General features: G+C 48.5%; 1 protein-coding gene across 3 annotated transcripts in view; it reads left to right on the top strand.

The window, feature by feature from the left end:
• Cyth1 (cytohesin 1) overlaps nucleotides 1-18,250 on the top strand; it is an 82,767-nt gene that overhangs the window by 40,693 nt on the left and 23,824 nt on the right. For 2 of the 3 annotated variants that reach the window (XM_085696117.2, XM_085696116.2), the window contains exon 2: nucleotides 16,964-17,046. In XM_085696117.2, the coding sequence (XP_085552243.1) occupies nucleotides 16,964-17,046 (83 nt within the window). Of the gene's footprint in view, nucleotides 1-6,723; nucleotides 6,995-16,963; nucleotides 17,047-18,250 lie in introns of those variants that run through there. The other variant, XM_048451860.3, reaches the window with a different exon arrangement.

Genomic DNA, 18,250 nt, shown 5'->3' on the forward strand with positions numbered 1-18,250 from the left:
TTAGCATGCACAGATGCTGTGTCAGGTTGCTGCTGCCACAGGCTTGCCTGCCTCTCCCCACTGGCAAGGCTGAGTCTAGAGCTATTTAAGTCCCAACTCTAAGCACAGGCTGCGCCTATGGCAGATGCTCAGCAAATGTTAGCTAGATGAATCTGTAGGCTTCAGTAGGAGAATAAATTGCTGAGGACCAGTCAGGGACCAGAGTGTGAAGCGAGCTGTTGGTGTTGGATCTGTGCCTCATTGAGGAGCTGTCAGGAGCAGTTCATCTCAGGGAGCAGTTCAGACCTGAGCTAAAAAGACTCAAAAACGTCTGAAGCTGAGGTACTACAAGGGTACCACACCAAATAGAGTTGCATATAGCACCTCTTGGCTAGAACACTGGGTTTTCAGTGACAGATAAACAGTTCACCTTGATGTTAACTTGGCATAGCAGCATCCCTGGTGACCTGTGTCCTGGGTCGGGACAAGTTGTTTGGTAGGTGTTAGAAGGAAGACCCACGGTGCTGTGGATGAACACCTCAGGTGCTTCTCCAGGTGACACTGGCTTCCATCTTGTTTTTAAGCAGGAGCATATCTGACTTTGTACAAAGCGCACAAGGCAGAAAGACTGTGCCACCATCTGCAGTGACAGTGTTGAGGGCTTCCCTCTGGTTTGAGCTTTACAGGCCTCACTGGAGCACAGCAGCCACGATTGCACCCTTTCTCCTTAATGAGGAGGTGGGGCAGAAGCAGGGGCCTAGATGCCTCTGAAGACCGCCTGAGGCTCTCTGCCACCTGCCACGTTTACTTGTGTGGAATATGAAAGCTAGGCTAGCTGTGGGCACCCAGGACCAGTTAGAAAGGAGGTCTAGGGAGGCAGAAGATGGAGTCAGAGTTTAAGAGTCCAGTATCGGTGGGAAGAAAAGCAGGCTTAGGTCTGGGGTATCAGGAGTCCTGTTGACCTGCTGTAGTCAGTGGGGATGAAGCTGGGCACTGCAGAGGAGTGAACAGAGCAGCTTGAGGCAGCATGCTCCTGTTCTCAGCCATCATCCTAGGGCCGCAGAAACTGCTGAAATGGGGTAGAGGTTGCATAGTTTGCTGTTGGCTGCATCGAGGATGGAGAGCTAGACCTGGAAATATCTGGAAATTCCCACCTCTCATTTTCCCTTTGGACCTTGACACCCTTCCAGAAGCAGCTTCACTGAACATAGTGTGCTTGTGTCTGCTCGTCTGTCTGTCTCCCACTCAGCTGTACTTTCTTCTTAGGAAGAATGCCAGGGAACGCTGCTTCTCCTGCGCACCCTCCCAGGGTCTTCAGCCTCGCTTAAGCATTTTGTATGGCTCCAGCACAGCACCAGGGGGCACTAGCAGCTGTGCAGTCAGACTTCCAGAGCAAGAAGTACCTTTGCAGTTATCCAGTCAATCCCTGCTCAGTTCTAAAATAACAGCCATTGCCTTGGCTCCCAGGAGAGCAGGCCTCTAAACACAGACAGCCAGGAAGAAGTGTGCTGCCCCTGCCAATGCCACCCTCTTGTCCGTGGAGGTTATCAGCTACCATTTTGTTTCTTCTGCCTTCGTATGGCAGGGAGCTATGGGGGCAGGAAGTCAAGGCCTGCTCCCTGCGGATGGACTGTTGTGGAAGGACCCACCCAGCATGTCCCTTCCTTTCTTGAGAAAATAAGGAAGTCATATTTTGCCTTAACCCAGTGTTTTACACTTTACAGAGGACTGACTCATAGAACTCAACTTCTGACCTCCGAGACGTGAGTCTCTTTTGAGGGTCAGTGTCTGCTCTGACCCCATTCTTAGTGCTCAATATTCCTTCCCTGTCTTACTTTGATTTAGGATTCTGAGCAGCAAGCCCATATGAAAGGCCACGGTGCTACCACATCAGCGTCAGGGTGCCGAGCAGGCGTTTCACTGACCATGGACCAGAGCACAAGAATGTTCCTAACACAGAGAAGGGCTCGGCTCTGTCTGGCATAGGAGCCAGTGGCTTTTCTGCATTTCCCCCGAGGAGAAGCCTTAACAGCAAAGATTGCATTTCCTGTGGATGCAGCTCATAGAACCATAGCAAAGGAAGAGTTAAAGCATGCTGCTTCTCTGTGAACCTCATTTACGTGGTGCCCACTGATGGTGCGGGGTTCACGTGTCCTCCAGGCACATATCATACATAAGGAGGAATCACGTGTTACTGCTGGCCCCTTTAGAACTCCTCATTCTTGTCACTGTGTACAGTACTGAAACTTCTCAACTTTTATCATTTTGATGTTGTTGTCATTGGGAAAATTCTTATACACTAAGAATCCAAATTTAGGGACTGGAGAGATGGCTCAGAGGTTAAGAGCTCTGACTGTTTTTCCAGAGGTCGTGAATTCAATTCCCAGCAATCACATGGGGGCTCACAACTGTCTGTAATGAGATCTGGTGCTCTCTTCTGGCCTGCAGGAAAATATGCAGCCAGAACACTACTTTAAAAAAAAAAAAAGAATCCAAATCTAGCATAAGAAGCAGACTCACATTTTCAGTGGAAAGACCTGTGTGTTTAAGGTGGCACAGAAAGCTGCACTGCGCCCGCTGTCTGTACTGCTGGTAGCCGGGCTCTGGCCGTCAGTCTGTGCCTTTGTTTGCACTTCCTGGGGTAGGTGAGCTTCAGCATCTTTTCATGTCGCAGTTCTTGTGCTTCCTCCTCAGTCTGTCTTTTACATCCTACCTTGGGTCTCAGAGACACAGGTCTTGCTTCTTCCTGTCCCTCCTCTCCACAGCTTTCTTGGGCCTCCTTTGCTGCAGGTTCTCCTGCCCAGCTGCTTCCTCTGCACAGGGCCCATCTCAGAGCAGCCCCTGAGAACACCTGTGGATAGGGCAGAGATGAAATCTGCTCCCACCCCCCACATTGCTCTGGTACCTGCAGCAGAGGCCTGGGCCTCTGTGGCTACTCCCTGCCTTGGCCTCCTGCTAAGCTACAGTGACTGTAATGGGCCAGCAGTTGGAATTGCTCTAGGCTCTGGGAGTTGGGGCTCCACCCAGTGTCACCATTTATTCCCGAGCTCCTTTCACTTAGACGTCAACACTGCTACCAGGACTGAGGACAACTCCAAAGAGTGAATGTCTGACATTCTATTGTGATGTTCTAGTTAGGTTTTTGGCACCTCAACACAAGTTAAGTCATCTGGGAAGAGCAAGCCTCAACTGAGAAATTGCCTTTATCGTATTTACTAGTAGGCAATCTGGACATTTTCTTGATTAATGATGTGGGAGGATCCACTGTGGTTGGTGCCATCCCTACACACATGGTCCTCTGGTATATAAGAAAGTAAACTTAGTCTCCTGTGGGAGCAAGCCAGTGAGCAGTGTTTCCTCTAGGCCTCTGTGTGACTTCTTGCCTTGGGTCTCCCGGGCCTCACTCTCTTATAGACTATAGCTGTAAGCTAAAGGAACCCATTTCTTCCCAAGCTGCTTTTGGTCATAGTGATTGTCTCAGCAATAGAAACCCAACTAATGCATGTGAGGTTAGGTTAGAAATACCCTCTCAGCTTTCAGGCCCTTGTTGAGTGAAAGTCGATGGCAGTGTATGGCCTCGTTGGAGAAACTTATAATTGTGTCTGTTCTTACTAAGGAGTCTCAAAGCATTTTTAAGTATAAAGGATTTCAGATCCTCCAGGATTGGGAGGTTGGAGTTGTGCCTGGGCAGGGACTTTGTGTTCATTGTGTTCTTTAGTGTCTTATGTATAGAGAGCCTGCAGGCAGCACTGAGCATCCTCAGTGAGCTGAGGAGCCATCGGGATACTTTGGTCTGTGCCTGTCTCATCAGAAGTTGCCGAAGAAACCAGCAACGGTGGTGCACATTGACTCTTGTCAGAGGCCATCTTTGCTCCAGCAGACCCTGTGCCTGAGACAGGCGTAGGAGGGCTAGTGGGTGTGTTTGGAGTGTTAGTGTCAGGTAAGAGTGTCAGTCGAAGCCACCAGCACCAGTAGGCAAGGAAGCACTTTCTCTTTATGACATTTGGAGTTTTAGCCATCCGTCCCTATTCTCCTCTCTGGAGCTGGAAGACCTCCAGGTCCTTTTCTCCTTGGCGCCTCCTTGCTGCTTTTGCTTTTCAGCTCAGCTCAGCAACAGTGGAACCCACTGTCTCAGCTGGAGTCAAAGTCACCAGCCCATTCCAGCTTGCCTTCCAGACTTTTCCCACTTGGGCCACCCTTCCGCCTCTGTTCCACCCCCCACCTCACCCCTGAGTCTGGGCACTCTTTCCTTCCTGGTGAACTCTGGCTCAGTGTCAATCTTGGCTCTTGTATAGAGTCAGTTTAATGTGTGCCACTGTTGTCCGACATCTAGCCTGTAGCACTTTTATGGTGCACTACCTGCTGTCTGATTCTTTTTGTAAGAAACTCAGTGGAACCCTCTTATCAACTTTGTATTTTCCACAGTCACTAATAAGTCCCTGATTGGTGTGTTGAATTATTAGTCTAAGAAAATAATTTCTTAAAAACTTCTGTTTCTGTTTTCTGTGTCAGGATTCCTGTGCTGCAAGCTGGTTTCCCCCCTGGTTTTGTGTTTTTTTTTTCCCCTTGGTCACTATGCTTTCATGAATTTGGTTGTACATGGATTCATTTTAGCATCTTTTTTCTTTAGGTAGGGGAGGGGCTCAGTTTGCAGCCTTTCCCCCTCCTTCTGGTCTGCTGGCTCCCTATACCTTCTAGTTTGTGCCTAGAGCTGTGAGTTGTGTTCATACAGGCTTTTGCTATCACATTCATTTAGCATGGGTTCCAGCTGAAGGTGACAGTTCGTGTGCTGTGAGTAAAGCCAGCAGAAGGTCCACTTAGTATGCATGTGGGAAGCGGCCAAGTAAAGGAGAGCCATGGAGAGCCTTGCACATTATGGGTGAGCACATGGGGAGGGGATAGGACAGGATTCACCTGCTGGGGTCTTTCGGTTCCCAGAGTGTACGCATACCTGTATAAGAACAGCACTGCCACCTCAACAAGGCAATTGTAACACTCAGGACTGTGAGAAGTGCGGGCATATTTAGTGTAAGGTATCACCTGAAGGAGAGCTTGTGAGCGGGCCATGGCTGGTGTGATACAGACAAACCTGCTAATCCTGTGAGCTGAAGGTTGTCAGGCAATGGCGTAAGGAGATACACAGGTAATCAGGGAGTCTCCCTGAAAGAAGTGGGTCTGCGGAGTGTGGGGATGATCCTGCAAACGGGAGGACGCTTGACTCCTCAGACCTGACAGAGCAGGGAGAGTGGACTTTCCACACACAAGAGGCCGAGAGACAGGAGCCTATGACTCTAGCAGGATTCCCTGTCCACATTTCATTGAAGACTTGTAGGCTTTTGCAGCTTAAGGCAGACACATCATGAGTGATTTAGGATTTGTGGCTGATTTTAGAAGACATGGATTGGAATGGAGAATACAGTGTTTGAGTCCAGTCTGGAGACACTGCCATGGTGATGAGGATGTCAGTCCACAGTCTCTGTCCACAGTCTCTGTCCAGCAGGGATGAGCCCCGAAATTGAAGATCATGGCACAGGGACAGGTGCCTGTGGAAAGAGAGGCAACCTTAGACAGTGATTCCATAGAGCAGAAGGCCATAAAGAAGAGAGGCCTGGGGTGGGGATCCCCTTTTGTTATATGTCTAGAGTCGTGGTTCTTAATCAGAGTTGTCCAGGGACTCTCAGCAATATCTGAAAACATTTTGGTAGTCACCCCTGGCTGAGAGAGGGTTGCTATAGCAATGGAAAGGGGCCTGGTACTCTAGCTCCTTCTGGCTTCTCAGCTTTTGTTTCCTTTGGTAGCCTCAGCTGGTCCCAGAAGCACACAGGGATGAGTTCCCAGCACTGAGTGATGTGCTCTAGATGGCCTTGGGGCCCAGACTGAAGAACTGGCCTAGGGCAGTGAGGTGTTTTCAGGTTTTTCTCATTGCTTATTTGGCTACTTGTTTAAATGGCCACCTCCTCCCTTCATAGTCTCAAGCGATGCCTCCTGGTGTGTCCACAGTCACGACACGCCCTGTTGCCCTTTCAACGTTAGGCCTGGACCTGTGAAGTTTTTGTCCTGGGCTCTGGGTCCCACTTACCTTGCCTAATAGGTGTTCTTGTGACCCTTGCACTCCTTGAAGACTCAGAGACACTGCTTGTACCTAGGCTGTATGTAGCTGTGTTTCTTGTCACCAGCCATCTTATAGAATCATCCCAGAATCAGTCTGCCTAGCCCTGCTACTCAGGGCACTTAGCACATGTGGTTCACCTCTGGTGAAGAACGCATGGGTGCCAGCATACACGAACAGCAGAAGAAAGAAGGCTGCAGCATCCCACGTGGAGGTGGAGGGAGGAGATCCTCCAGGGGTGGATCTTGTAGAACGCTGCCTCCCAAGACCCTCCCAGACGGTATGTAGGGAGTGCAGACTGGTCTGCCATAGGACTGGCACACAGGCTGAGGTTATGCCACATGGGTGACAGATGTTTGACACCCAGACCCGTGTCTTGTGTGAGAAGGCGGAAGGGTTACCCTCCTCCTGGAGAGAGCAGCCATCAAGCTTTGCTTCTAAGAGGAAAGAAGGCAAGCGCAGCCTATGAGCAAATGCGAGCTGTGCCTCCCCTCCCCCAGGAGGCCAGGAAGAGGGTAGCAGGAGGGGCGGTGTGATTACATTCATGGAAATGAGCCTGCTAGAGAGGAGCCGCGCAGGAGTGTCAGCTGCTGCTGCATCCCCGGGGCTGCGCCAGCCTTCCCCACCAGGCTCCGCTCACTCCCGCCCGCTGTTTGGCCATTCGGCTTTTGTCTCCTCTGGACGCCTCCTCCCCTGCCCTTGTGTGCTGGCACTCAAATGCTGTCCTTGCTCCAGCTCTCCCTGCACCCAGTGCTGGGAGAGCTCCGGGGAGCCTGGGCCTGTGGGGTTGCTGTACAGATCCACCATGGCCTCTGACATGAAGAACTGCAGACCAGCTGAGGTTTTGATGTTGCTGCCCAGGGCTTGACAGGACACTGGGGCCACAGAAGAGGGGACACGCTGCTGGTAAGATTCTAGTGGATGTGCATGAAACCGGTCTGCAGCTCCCCCGTTTTGCCTAGATGCAGCCTCTCCCACCCTGCACCCCATACCCTGCAGCAGGCAGCAGGAGCTGACGTGTGCCGCTGACTCTGCATGTCTGTCCTTGGATTCCCATCCCCTGATCTCTCCTCTCAGGGATTTTCCAGGGTGCTTCTGGATAGGTATCCAGTGATTTGCTGTTGTTTCTTCTTGGGCTGAGACTTAAGAGCAACCCAATAACCAGTTCCCAGTTCTGGCTTTGATGAGGTTAAAAATAGGATAGCAGAAAACCAAGGGGCAAATTCATGACCAGACTGTCTAGATCTGCCCACCACTTGGGGTTTCTGCTGACTCGGAGGCCTTTGGACCTTCCTGGTTGGAGCAGCTGAGGTTCTAGCAGAACACACCATGAAGAGCAAAATTTGACCCTAGGCCCTTTCCAGCTGCTCGACGGGAGAAGGCTGGAGTATGCAGGAAAATCCAAGGTTGTATAAAGGACTGGTGTGCAAACAGTCTTTAGAGAGGAGGAAAAGTGACAGAGAAGAAACTTCTGAAAGCCCCCAGTCTGCTTCTGTTTGGGATGCACAGGGGGTGTGGTGGCCCAGCTGTGCAGTGTGATGGTGGCTTCAGCTGGCAGGCACCAGAATGACAGTGCTTAACCTAAAAGACATAGTGTCCTCTGACCCCCAGAGAAGGGAGAGCTGACTGATCTGGGTTCTTGGAGGAGTAGGGAACTCTCCGACTGTCCAAAAGCTAAGAACCCAGTGCTGTCCGGGAAGGGTCCAGAAGACTCTTCCTCCCCTAGGGGTCCCAGCTTTGTCCTGTGTAGAGAAAGCTGGGAGCCTGGTGCTGAAGAGAAGCCGCTGCAAACCCTGGCCGTGTCACTGCTCCTGCCTGGGGTCTCTCATCTATGAGGATAGCTACTTGTTTGTTTTAATAAAATCACATTTTTATAATAAAATTTGATGGCTTAGTTCTTGTTACTGCTTTGAAATTTGACCTCATTTCCCTCTAGTGAGTTGCTTAAATTATAGCACTCAAAATCAGTTTTGAGTTCTAGGATTTATTGGATAAATTGCATTGATTCTCTTCTCTAAATGATAGTAAAATATCTTCCTTTTATAAGAATGTTCTTGGAGCATTTAAAATACACATTCCTATTCCATGTCACACATGAGGAAACTGGGGAAGAGTGGTCATGTTTTGCCCAAGGTCACAAAGAAGTCAGTGAAGTCCTGGCTGGTGCTGGGCCTTCTCCCTCCTCCTCTCCCTGGACAGTGTCCCCTCTGAGCTCAACAGGCAATGAGGCAGAGGCAGTTGTTAAGGTTTTCATCCCTGAGCCTTAAACACAGAACAAAAGTCTTCCCTCAAAATGTAAAATGTAGCAATAAAATCTTTAATGCTCTTACTTCTGAGCAGAGGCCTGGGTGTATTTGCCTGGAAAGAATGTAAACTAGAGTGTATAAATGTTCACATTGGCAGTTTGCCCACCACATCTGTCTCGGAGGCCATTCGTGCTTGCTGCATGTGGATTGAACAGTCCTGTGATTGCATGAATTTCTTTAAAACTCATATAGTGCAGGAGGGTAGTGGATAAAGGGTGCTCTTTTCAAGAACCAAATCATAGTAAAAAGGATCTAAACTGGAATCAAAAGTTAGAATATGATCATTAAAATTTTTGTTTATTTTTAATTATGACAAAATTCATATAACATAAAACTTAACCATCTTAACCATTTGAAGCATACAGTTAATGGTGCTGAATAGTAGTATATCCATCCCCAGAAATGTCCCCAGTAAAGGTTACCACTCTGTCCCCTAATCTTCTCAGCCCACCCTCGCCTCCCCAATTCATCACTACTCTGTCTCTGGGGGTGCGAACCAAGAACCCTTGAGTAAGGGAAATTTCACAATGTCCATCTTGTGATTGGGCATTTTACTGAGTGTCTTCAGGTTCATCTGGGTTATAGTGATGTCAGAACTTCCTTCCTTTTAAACCCCTAATGGTGTATTCAATTTTAGGAAGATTGCGAAGGTTTGACTCAGTAGGAAGGAATGGAATTGGTTCTCTAAAGCTGGCAGACTCCACAGAGGTGTGATGGGAATTTAGCACACTTCTGGCAGCACGTGTGTGACTAGGTCTCTGACTACGATCACACGCCTTTCCTGTGTCCACCTTCATTCTTCAATCCTGATCACGGTCCCAAGGACTGGAAACAATTCTGGCTTTGCTATGTGGCCTGGAGCATCAAAGCTGTGGGTTTTCATCTTTTGCTGTTACCTAAAAGATTCTTGGAAAGTAGGTTGCATTCTCAGTCCTTCTGAGTGACTCAGCCCCATCACTTGTGAGTGGAGTGAGGGAAAACAGACTCTCAAGACAGTGTAGCAGTGATCAATAAGAAACTTGGTCCTGTCTTTGAATCTGCAGCTGCTGGCTTCTATGCCAGCCCCTCCTGCCTTGCCCACCGTTCCCTGCAGTTTCTGACTCACCACTATGTATAGGGCTTAGGGATGTCACTTTTCTCTGTGCTCTACTTCAGAGGGTTCCTTCAAGAAGCAGCCTGCCAGTTTACTGTTTGCTGAGGGGCATACACTGATGAGATAGCTTGTTTTAGCCGGTTGGGTGATATGACCAAGTGACTTTATTCAGTTCCACAGGTGGGTGCAGTGCCCAAAAGATTTGGCCCACATTAACATGCATTTCTAAATTGTCCATGGCCTCTAGATCTTCTCTGGACTGATGTTCCTCCAGGAAGGGAGAGTCTGCCGTCCAGCTGTGAGCCAGCAGTAGTTGTAGGATGGATCAGCATCAGTGGTATGTAGGCAAAAGAGGAGGAGAGTGAGCTGAATCTGTAGGTGAAGGGACCTGGCTCAGGTCAGGGTACCCACTGAACCAGCTGTTCCATCTCTTTTCCTGAGCTGACCATTACAGCAGTGGATGGGTAGTTCCATCTTACAGAGAGGTGAGCAGCTGCTTAGCATTGGTGTGGCCCCAGAACCTGAATTCTTTCTAGTGCTTGCAAATTTTTGAAAGTGTAAGTCCCTGGGGTTTCCTGGGTGAAAAAGTGATAAAGGCCTCTGGAGAGGACAGACCCTGGCCTCGTTGCTGAGGTTATACTGGCCAGGTTCACTCTGGGACAGACATTTGATGGGCTGGTGCCTTGCTGTGGCTGGTGCTGCTGGCCTTCAGGGCTCCTCACACTGTGGGCCCTGTGGGCCTCACAGGACATTTCAACAGCAACTTCCTGTGTTTGTGCTCTTGGAACTCGGAGAGCCACTGTCCTCTGAGAGTGAGTGGGTGCCCGCTCTGTGGGGCGTGGGAAAACTTGGGCATGGTTTTACGACCTCTGTAGTTCTGAGCTGTGCTTAGGTTTGCCAGAGGTGAGCAAGAGACAGGGAAGGGGTGGGAAGAAGGAGAGAAAGGAAGAACCCATATACATGTTCATTCTAGGTCTAGATAGGAAAGGTAGCTTAGCAGGAAAGTTGCATGGAAATATGGGGGAGCCCTGCGGCCTGGGTTTGGGGCTATTACCATGGCAGTCATGCTTTGTATATTTATCTTTTTCACAGTGAGGAAAAGGTGAGCCCTCCAAGAAGACCCATTTCTTAGACACTCTTAAATGTCTCCCTGTAGTACTGCATTAAATGTAGACCCTTTTTTGGGGGGGCTCTGTGGATGCCGGTTACTGACTTTGGTAATAATAATTCTAATAATAATTAAAAACAAGGCAGGTAGTGCATTTTCAAGCCAGGCAGAGGGGTCTGAGGAGAGCAAGATGACCTCAAAAAGCAGGAAGAAGGAAATCTGAGTTCCAAAGCACGCCTGCACCCGTGTGGCTGCTGAACAGAACCTGACGTGTCACAGGAGCTACATCCTCAGTGGGACCTCAGGTCACACCACTGGGCAGCTGCCATGGAACCCGTGCCTGCCATCCTGTGCACATTTTCTCTTCCTTGGCTTGGAAAGAAGGCACCGTCTCTTTAAGACAGTTCTCCTTTGTATGTACTGGCTGGACCATATTTTAGCTCTGGGTTTCTGCCTACAGTTAAAATCTGCAAAGCAACATTTAAATAAATAAATGAAAGCTTCCCTTGTATGGCTTTTGCCTTTACAACTGGACACAATGGCTCCTTGTTGTTCGGCCACTTTAATCCCCTTCATTAAATTGGAACCTGGGAAAGGATTGGTGTGGAGATCAGTGCCGGACTGTTCCCTCTGCCTGCCGGCTGGACACCTTACAAATTAACCTCAGAGCATGGGTTCCTGGCCCTCAGGCTCAGGCAAGGGTGAGTCCTGGTGTGGCAGGAGGGCTCCTCTGATCTGTCTCCATTGTGCTCTGACTGTGGCAAGGACAACCTGCTGCCCTGCCCAGTGGCCATTCTTTTAGAGAAAAGGGTTTATCCGCCTCCTGGCACAGAAGTGTGGCTGTAGCACGTGGCAGTGGGGGAGGGGAAGTTGTTTGTTGTTCTGCCATCTGGCCTGTCGGAGAGCTCTTGTGCAGTTTAACCCCGGCGGACCATGGGGTTAGATAGATAGCCTTTCCTCCTGGTTCCCCCTGGTTCTGTCGACTGGGTGGCCCTGTGTCCCTTGTCCTTCTCTCCCTTCTTCCCAGCATGGTTCCACTGTTCATAGTGTCTGTGTTATCAGCCCAAGTCCCCGGAACCTTCACATCCCCAGCGCCCCAGCAATCATTTAGATCCTTTGTATAAAATGAAGCAGTCATTGGGATTTGTTTTTTCCTCTGGCACAGAGGCTTGAAACTAAAGATTTGCATTGGTAAGATTGATGTTGTGTTGGTATGGTTTGGTGTTATGTTGGTACAGTTTGGTGCTGCGTTGGTAAGGTTTGGTGTTGTGTTGGTAAGGTTTGGAGTTGTGTTGGTAAGGTTTGGTGTTGTGTTGGTAAGATTTGGTGTTATGTTGGTGAGTTTCTGCAGAGGGAAGTACTTGTTAAAGTATTATATTTGTCTCATCTTAGAACAAAATTCCAGGAGGATAAGATGAGATCTAGATTGTTTTTTTTTTTCTTCTCCTAATTTCTTTATTCTTCTTTGAACCAAGATGGAAGGAAGCATTGGTTTCAGGTTATTACATATTACAGAAGAAGTAACTTAGAGATCACATGGTTAGTGTCAGGAGACTGGATCAAAATGACAACAAATGCCATGGCTTTTTTGTTTTATTTTTGATGTCTTTATTATAACTGCAAACTGACTAGAAGCCATTTGTGTGGCTGAAAGGACACAGAGACCTTTTCCCTGGAAACCCTGGGTTAGTGTGTCAGGCATGTGACATGTGAATACTCATGGTAGCCTCATCAGTTCATTCTGAGGCCTCCCCAAACAAGTCATGGGCTCCTTGGTGTTAGTCTACCTGGGTCTTCAGTGGCTTGTTACTGTGTCAGAGCCAGGAATGCACTCCCATTCCTCCGTGGTGGACAGAGGCTCCAACGTGTCTTTTCTTCTTTTGAGTAATTGCTGTGTTGGTTTTTTTTTTCTTCTATTTTACCTTCGCAAGTCTCGTAAGGGCTTTTGCACTGTGCTCCTCTCACCTGGTCTTTACTCAGGCTCTCTCTTCCTTTGTCCCTCTTCTCTGCAGGGGGGACCCTGACTCTCTCCGGTCACACCTGTCTTGTCCTTCGTGGTTGTCTCGTCCATTGTTGCCATGATAAGAACTATTCTTCCCTGGTGACCATTTTATGCTTTGCAAACAGACTGATTCTGAAAACCAACAAACAGCAAATAGTACAAGAGTAGAGATTCTGAGCGAGCTGCTCTAGCATCCCTGGCTGCCCATACTTCTCACTGACTTCCTCCCAGTATTCTTTTTTCTATTTTGTTAGGAGAAGGTGAAACATGCCCATTTCACAAGCATTTCCCAGTATCCCCAAGACAGTATTGCTCTACAGCCCTTGCTGGCTTCAAAGTCGGGCTGCCCCTACTTCAGCGTCAGGAGTGTTGGGGTCACAGACATGTGTTGCAGAAGAAGTAACTTAGAAATCTCATGGTTAGTGTCAGGAGACTGGATCAAAACAAATGACAAAAATGCTGTGACTTTTTTGTTTTATTTTTAATGTCTTTTTAATACACCCTGTTGTTTATTTGCAGTCAATTTTGTCCGTTGCAGTACCTTCCTGCAGTCCACGGCTTGCATGCCATCCTGTTCTGCTCCCAGTCGTTTGCCATCTTCAGGCTCCTGAGTTGGCCCTGGCCCCTTGTCCTACATTGTGCTCCTCTTGACATCACTTTAGAACACGTGGCCAGGAGCCTGGCTCTTGGCTACTCAGACATCTGATGACTCTGACTTGTCCCCATCTTGGCTAAGAGTTGGGGTCCAGGCATTTTCACTTAGAATTTTGAAGACCTTCACACTCCTCACTGGACTGTGTGGATTTCTTCAACTATAGTCTGATGAACCCCACTCCCTGCCCTGGAAAGGTCTTGGGGCCTATTTGCATCTATTTATTTCTCTAAAGGACTTTAGTTTTTACTGCACAGTGGGCTGATTAGCTGCTCACGTTCAGGTCTTTTCTTGTTGCTCTTCTTGTAGGCTCAGGTTTGTCCTTTACACCTTTCTTGACATCTTTTTATTAGATAGGAGGATTGAAAAAGGGAAAAGGGTTTAATTTAATTCGTAAGAGTATGTTCTTTTTTCCACTTTAATTGTCCCTTTTTCAAGGGTCTGGGTTTTGTTTTGTTTTGTTTTAAAGAGCAGAGTTTTCTATTTGCTACAGGGTTTGTTTGTGGTCTTCCTCTTTCCCAACTATAGGTGTAACTGTAAAAGGGAAGGCTGTGGGGAGGTTGGGTCTTAGGACTTGGGGCCTTTGCTTAGGTGGAGCAGGCAGGAGCCTTTGTCTCAGGGCACTGTGGGTCTCCAGGCATCAGAACCAAAGGCTCCCATCCCACCTGGGGCAACTACCCACTAGATAGCTTGCTCACCATTGCTAGTCCATTCTTGTTTGCTTGTGATAAATGTGTATTCCAGACGTTGGCACACAGAGCCCTGTGACTAGGTACCAGAGAGATGATGGCATCCTCACGTGATTGCCTTCTGAGTCCCAGGTTCTCTGTCAGGAAGACTTGCTGAAATCTTGTCTCCTGATGCCCTACAAGAGTGTAGGTTTGTTGACTTGTTAGACTGTCTTCCTTATTTCTAAAGTAGCGCCTTGGAAGGAAGGCAGTGAAAAGCACAACTTGAATATGAAATGCAGACGATGGGACCTGACTGTCACAGTGATGAAGGAAGGATGAGGTCTCTGATTCTCAAAGCAATCCCAGAGTTTCTGACTCAAGTGATAATGGTCAGCAGTCTGGGGATAAGGTTTTTTATTTATTTTGTATTTTTTTAAATCAGCTTTATAGTAAGGACCTGGGATTTATTAGTCTTGCTTCTGCTCAAATGGATGCTTGTAGGAGGAGGGTCCTCTTGCTTGTCCCGGCTAGCTTAGGCCCAAAATAATCACACAGAGACTCTATTAATTAAATCATTTCTTGGCCCATTAGCCTGACTTCTTATTGACTAACTCTTACATCTTAATTTAACCTATTTCTATTAATCTGTGTATCATCACAAGGTCATGGCCTACCAGCAAAGTTCCAGCACGTCTATCTCTGGCAGATCCATGGCATCTCTCTGACTCTGCCTTCTGCCTCCCAGAATCCAGTTCCATCTTCCCCACCTACCTAAGTTCTGCCCTATCAACAGGCCAAGGCAGTTTCTTTATTAACCAATGAAAGCAACACACAGACAGAAGAACCTCCTACACCAGAGGCTCATTGATGATCTAATTAACCAGCTCTGTAAGCATCAAATCAGATCCTAGGTATTAATGTCCTCATAGAATAGAATTTTTTTAAAAAAATAATTTATTTAATTTTATTTTATGTACATTGGTGTGAGGATGTCAGATTCTCTGGAACTGAGTTACAGACAGGTGTGAGCTGCCATGTTGGTGCTGGGAATTGAACTCAGGCCCTCTGGGAAGGCAGCCAGTGTTCTTAACCACTGAGCCACTTCTGCAGCCCCAGAATAGATTTTTTTGTTTGTTTTTGTTTTTTGTTTGTTTTTGTTTTATTTTGTTTTTTGAGACAGGGTTTCTCTGTAGCTTTGGAGCCTGTCCTGGAACTAGCTCTTATAGACTCGGTTGGCCTCTAACTCACAGAGATCCTCCTGCCTCTGCCTCCCAAGTGCTGGGATTAAAGGCATGTGCCACCACTGCCCGGCTCAGAATAGATATTTTTAAAGTGAACTTCTTCCAAAGCATGCTATGTCAGGATGAGCGTGTGTCCATTTGTGCTGTAAACCGAGACGTCATTAGACCTCTGAGGGGTCAGCTAAACACTTACTGTGTCACACTTACTCAGTGTGAGGCGTTACTCCGTCACTCCAGTGTGTCGTCAGTGTGAGGCGTTACTCCGTCACTCCAGTGTGTCGTCAGTGTGAGGCATTACTCTGTCACTCCAGTGTGTCACCATACCATGCAGAACAGAAGCCAACACTTTGCCCATTAAACACCAGGCAGGGTTGAGGCCCTTTAGTTAAAATCATTGCCCATTGTCATCTGCAGCCTGGGGTATTAAATAGAAAACCCCAAAAACAAATAATTAATTTAAGCCTTCATTTGCATTCTGAGTAGCCGATGACTTTTCCACTCTCCTGCTCTGCCTTGCTCTGTCTGTGACCCTCTTAATAGTGAGAAACTGTTAACTCATTTTAATGCTGTACCTCAGGCTGTCAAAGGTTTGGCCACAGTGTAGGGTGGTGCCTGGGCCAGACAGAAAAAGCATCCAATGCGGATGTACATGGAGACAAAACCAGTCTATCTGTCGGTCCAGAAGTCTGCTGGGGTCCTTGGAATGTATCCTCTGAGAGTAAGAGAATACATCTGTATTCCACTTCCTCCTCAGATCACCCATGAAGTCAGACAGCGTGTGACTGAGTGGCTTATGTGGTCTGTCTGAAGTGGCGGAGACTGGGGGTGGGGTGCGTGGGGATGGCGGACAGGCGACATGGTGGCTGGAGATGTGGGAACAGGGACACTTTGCTATTTCCAGTGCTTGCTGTCCATGTAGCCACCACTTCCAACAGGGGGTGTTCAGACAAGGAGCTGGTCACTGGGGCCTATGTTCATGATGAGTGTGTACTGATGGTAGGAGCTCACGATGGACCTTCACACCAGGTTGAAAAGAGTCTCATGATCCCAGCTCCCAGAGTAAATGCTCTTTCCATTTTGCTCTTGGTTTTCTAGATTTTCTTCTCTGTTTGTCAAGAATCCTCACCCTACTTTTTTCCAAAATGGCACAGAACATTCGTGTTGCTTTCTTAGTTAGCACTTGGCCTGGTTCCACTTCAGGTGCCAGGGACAGCTCCTGGGAGATGTAGTTCCACTTTTGACCACCAGGGAGCTGAGGCCTGTCCTCTCCTAGCTGGAAGGCAGGAGAATGGCTGGGCAGGTGATTAAGGCCTCTCTCCCCCTCCCCACTGGCAAATTCACCTGGCAGCAGCATCTCCCTCCTGTCCTTCCTTTGGAGCTGTCCTTGCTCAGCTGGTCTAAGAACTGAAGGGTCCTGCCTCTCTTTGTGAGCCTGCCAGAGTGATTCCCAGTCATGGCCAAAACTGGCTTCTGGCTTCTTTGGTCACATTTTTACCTATGAGTCTTTGAAATTTTGGTGATGGTGGTGGTGGTGGTGGTGGTGGGGGTTTTTGTTGTTGTTGTTGTTTTTGTTTTGTTTTGTTTTGTTTTTGAGACAGGGTTTCTCTGTGTAGCTTTTGAGCCTGTCCTGGAACTCGCTCTGTAAACCAGGCTGGCCTTGAACTTACAGAGATCCGCCTGTCTCTGCCTCCCAAGTGCTGGAATTAAAGATGTACGCCACCACTGCTTGGCAAATTTTTGTCTTTTTGTGTGTGTGTGGGGGGGGGGAAGATGCTTTCTTGGTGACATTCCTCTCTTTGCAGTTCCCAGTGACCTCACTGCAGAAGAGCGTCAGGAACTGGAGAACATCCGGCGGAGGAAGCAGGAGCTGCTGGCTGACATTCAGGTTGGAGGGTACTGGGAGGCTGGCCAGTGTAGGAACACTTGGTTTGTGGCTGTAGGTGTCACAAGGTGCCCTTAAAAGCTGGTTCTTGCCACAGCTATGGCCGAAGCACAAATATTAGTGGTTACCTTTGATTTACCAGAAAGCGGAGTCTCAGAAGCCTTGCCATTTGTCAGAAATAGAGTGACTCTGAGCTAAGTTTTCTCAGCTGACACACCACAGAACACAGGCCTCAGGTTTACAGCTCCTTCTCTAGGTCCTGATTCTGCTGCTCACCAGCTGAGGGCATGGGATGCAGCTCCAGCTGTCACGGCTGAGAACAGCAGCACCTTCACAACTTCCTGCGAGGGCCTGCTGCGCTGGGGCTTACAGGGGTCGTCCCTAGAGATGGTTGGTGACTGCAGACAGCAGTGCTGCTGTTTCCCCGAGTTCCTTTCATAGCCAAAGACTGGTGGGAAGGAGGTCCAGGAGCTATGGACTCTTTTGGAGTCCATATGAACTATTTTCTCTCTGGGCAGCTGGATGCCGCTCTTCTCAAACCCTTTGTAAGACTTCAGGGGTGAGAAAAGGAGGGCCTGGAACCTCACAGGGCGGTGGGAGGACAGGCCTTCTTGCCATTGGCGATTGAGGACTATTTGGGTGGTTTTTCCCGATTCTCTGGTTCTTGTTTCTCTGGTAAGTGCTAGGAACATGGAGGAGTTCACCCTACCCTCTACATGGAGGCAGTCCCTCCCTTCCAAGACTGAGTGCAGTGGAAGGCACTGGCTGGTAGTGAGTTTGGGGCTGGGGGTGAATGGTCAGCAGATTTAGTGGGACACTCTCATGTCCAGCTATGGCAGCACGAGGCAGAAGTGTAAGCCCAGCACAACTTTTGCTGGTCCAGCCAACCGTGTGTGGGCGCCTGTGTGCTATGAGCTCCGTCACGGCTGTGTTTGGAAACTGTAGATTTTTCTGAAACACTATGCCGAAGTGGCTGTTCTTCAGTGAGTGTTCCTAGCCCAGGAACCACGGGCCAGCCTTCCCATCTTCGCAGTCCAAAAGTGCTCTCTGGTGGGAGCCCAGTAGATGTTATTGAGTAATGCATTCTGCTAGTTGACCTCTTAGAGTTCCTGCATGTGTCTTGGTTGTTGTTGCTCTGTTCTGCTGTGTTGTGGTGTTGGGATGGAGGGAGTCTTTGGAAGTGCCACTGTGGTCTGCAGCTCTCATC

This window comes from Myodes glareolus, chromosome 9, assembly GCF_982192425.1.
Source record: "Myodes glareolus chromosome 9, mMyoGla1.1, whole genome shotgun sequence".
NCBI lineage: Eukaryota > Metazoa > Chordata > Mammalia > Rodentia > Cricetidae > Myodes > Myodes glareolus.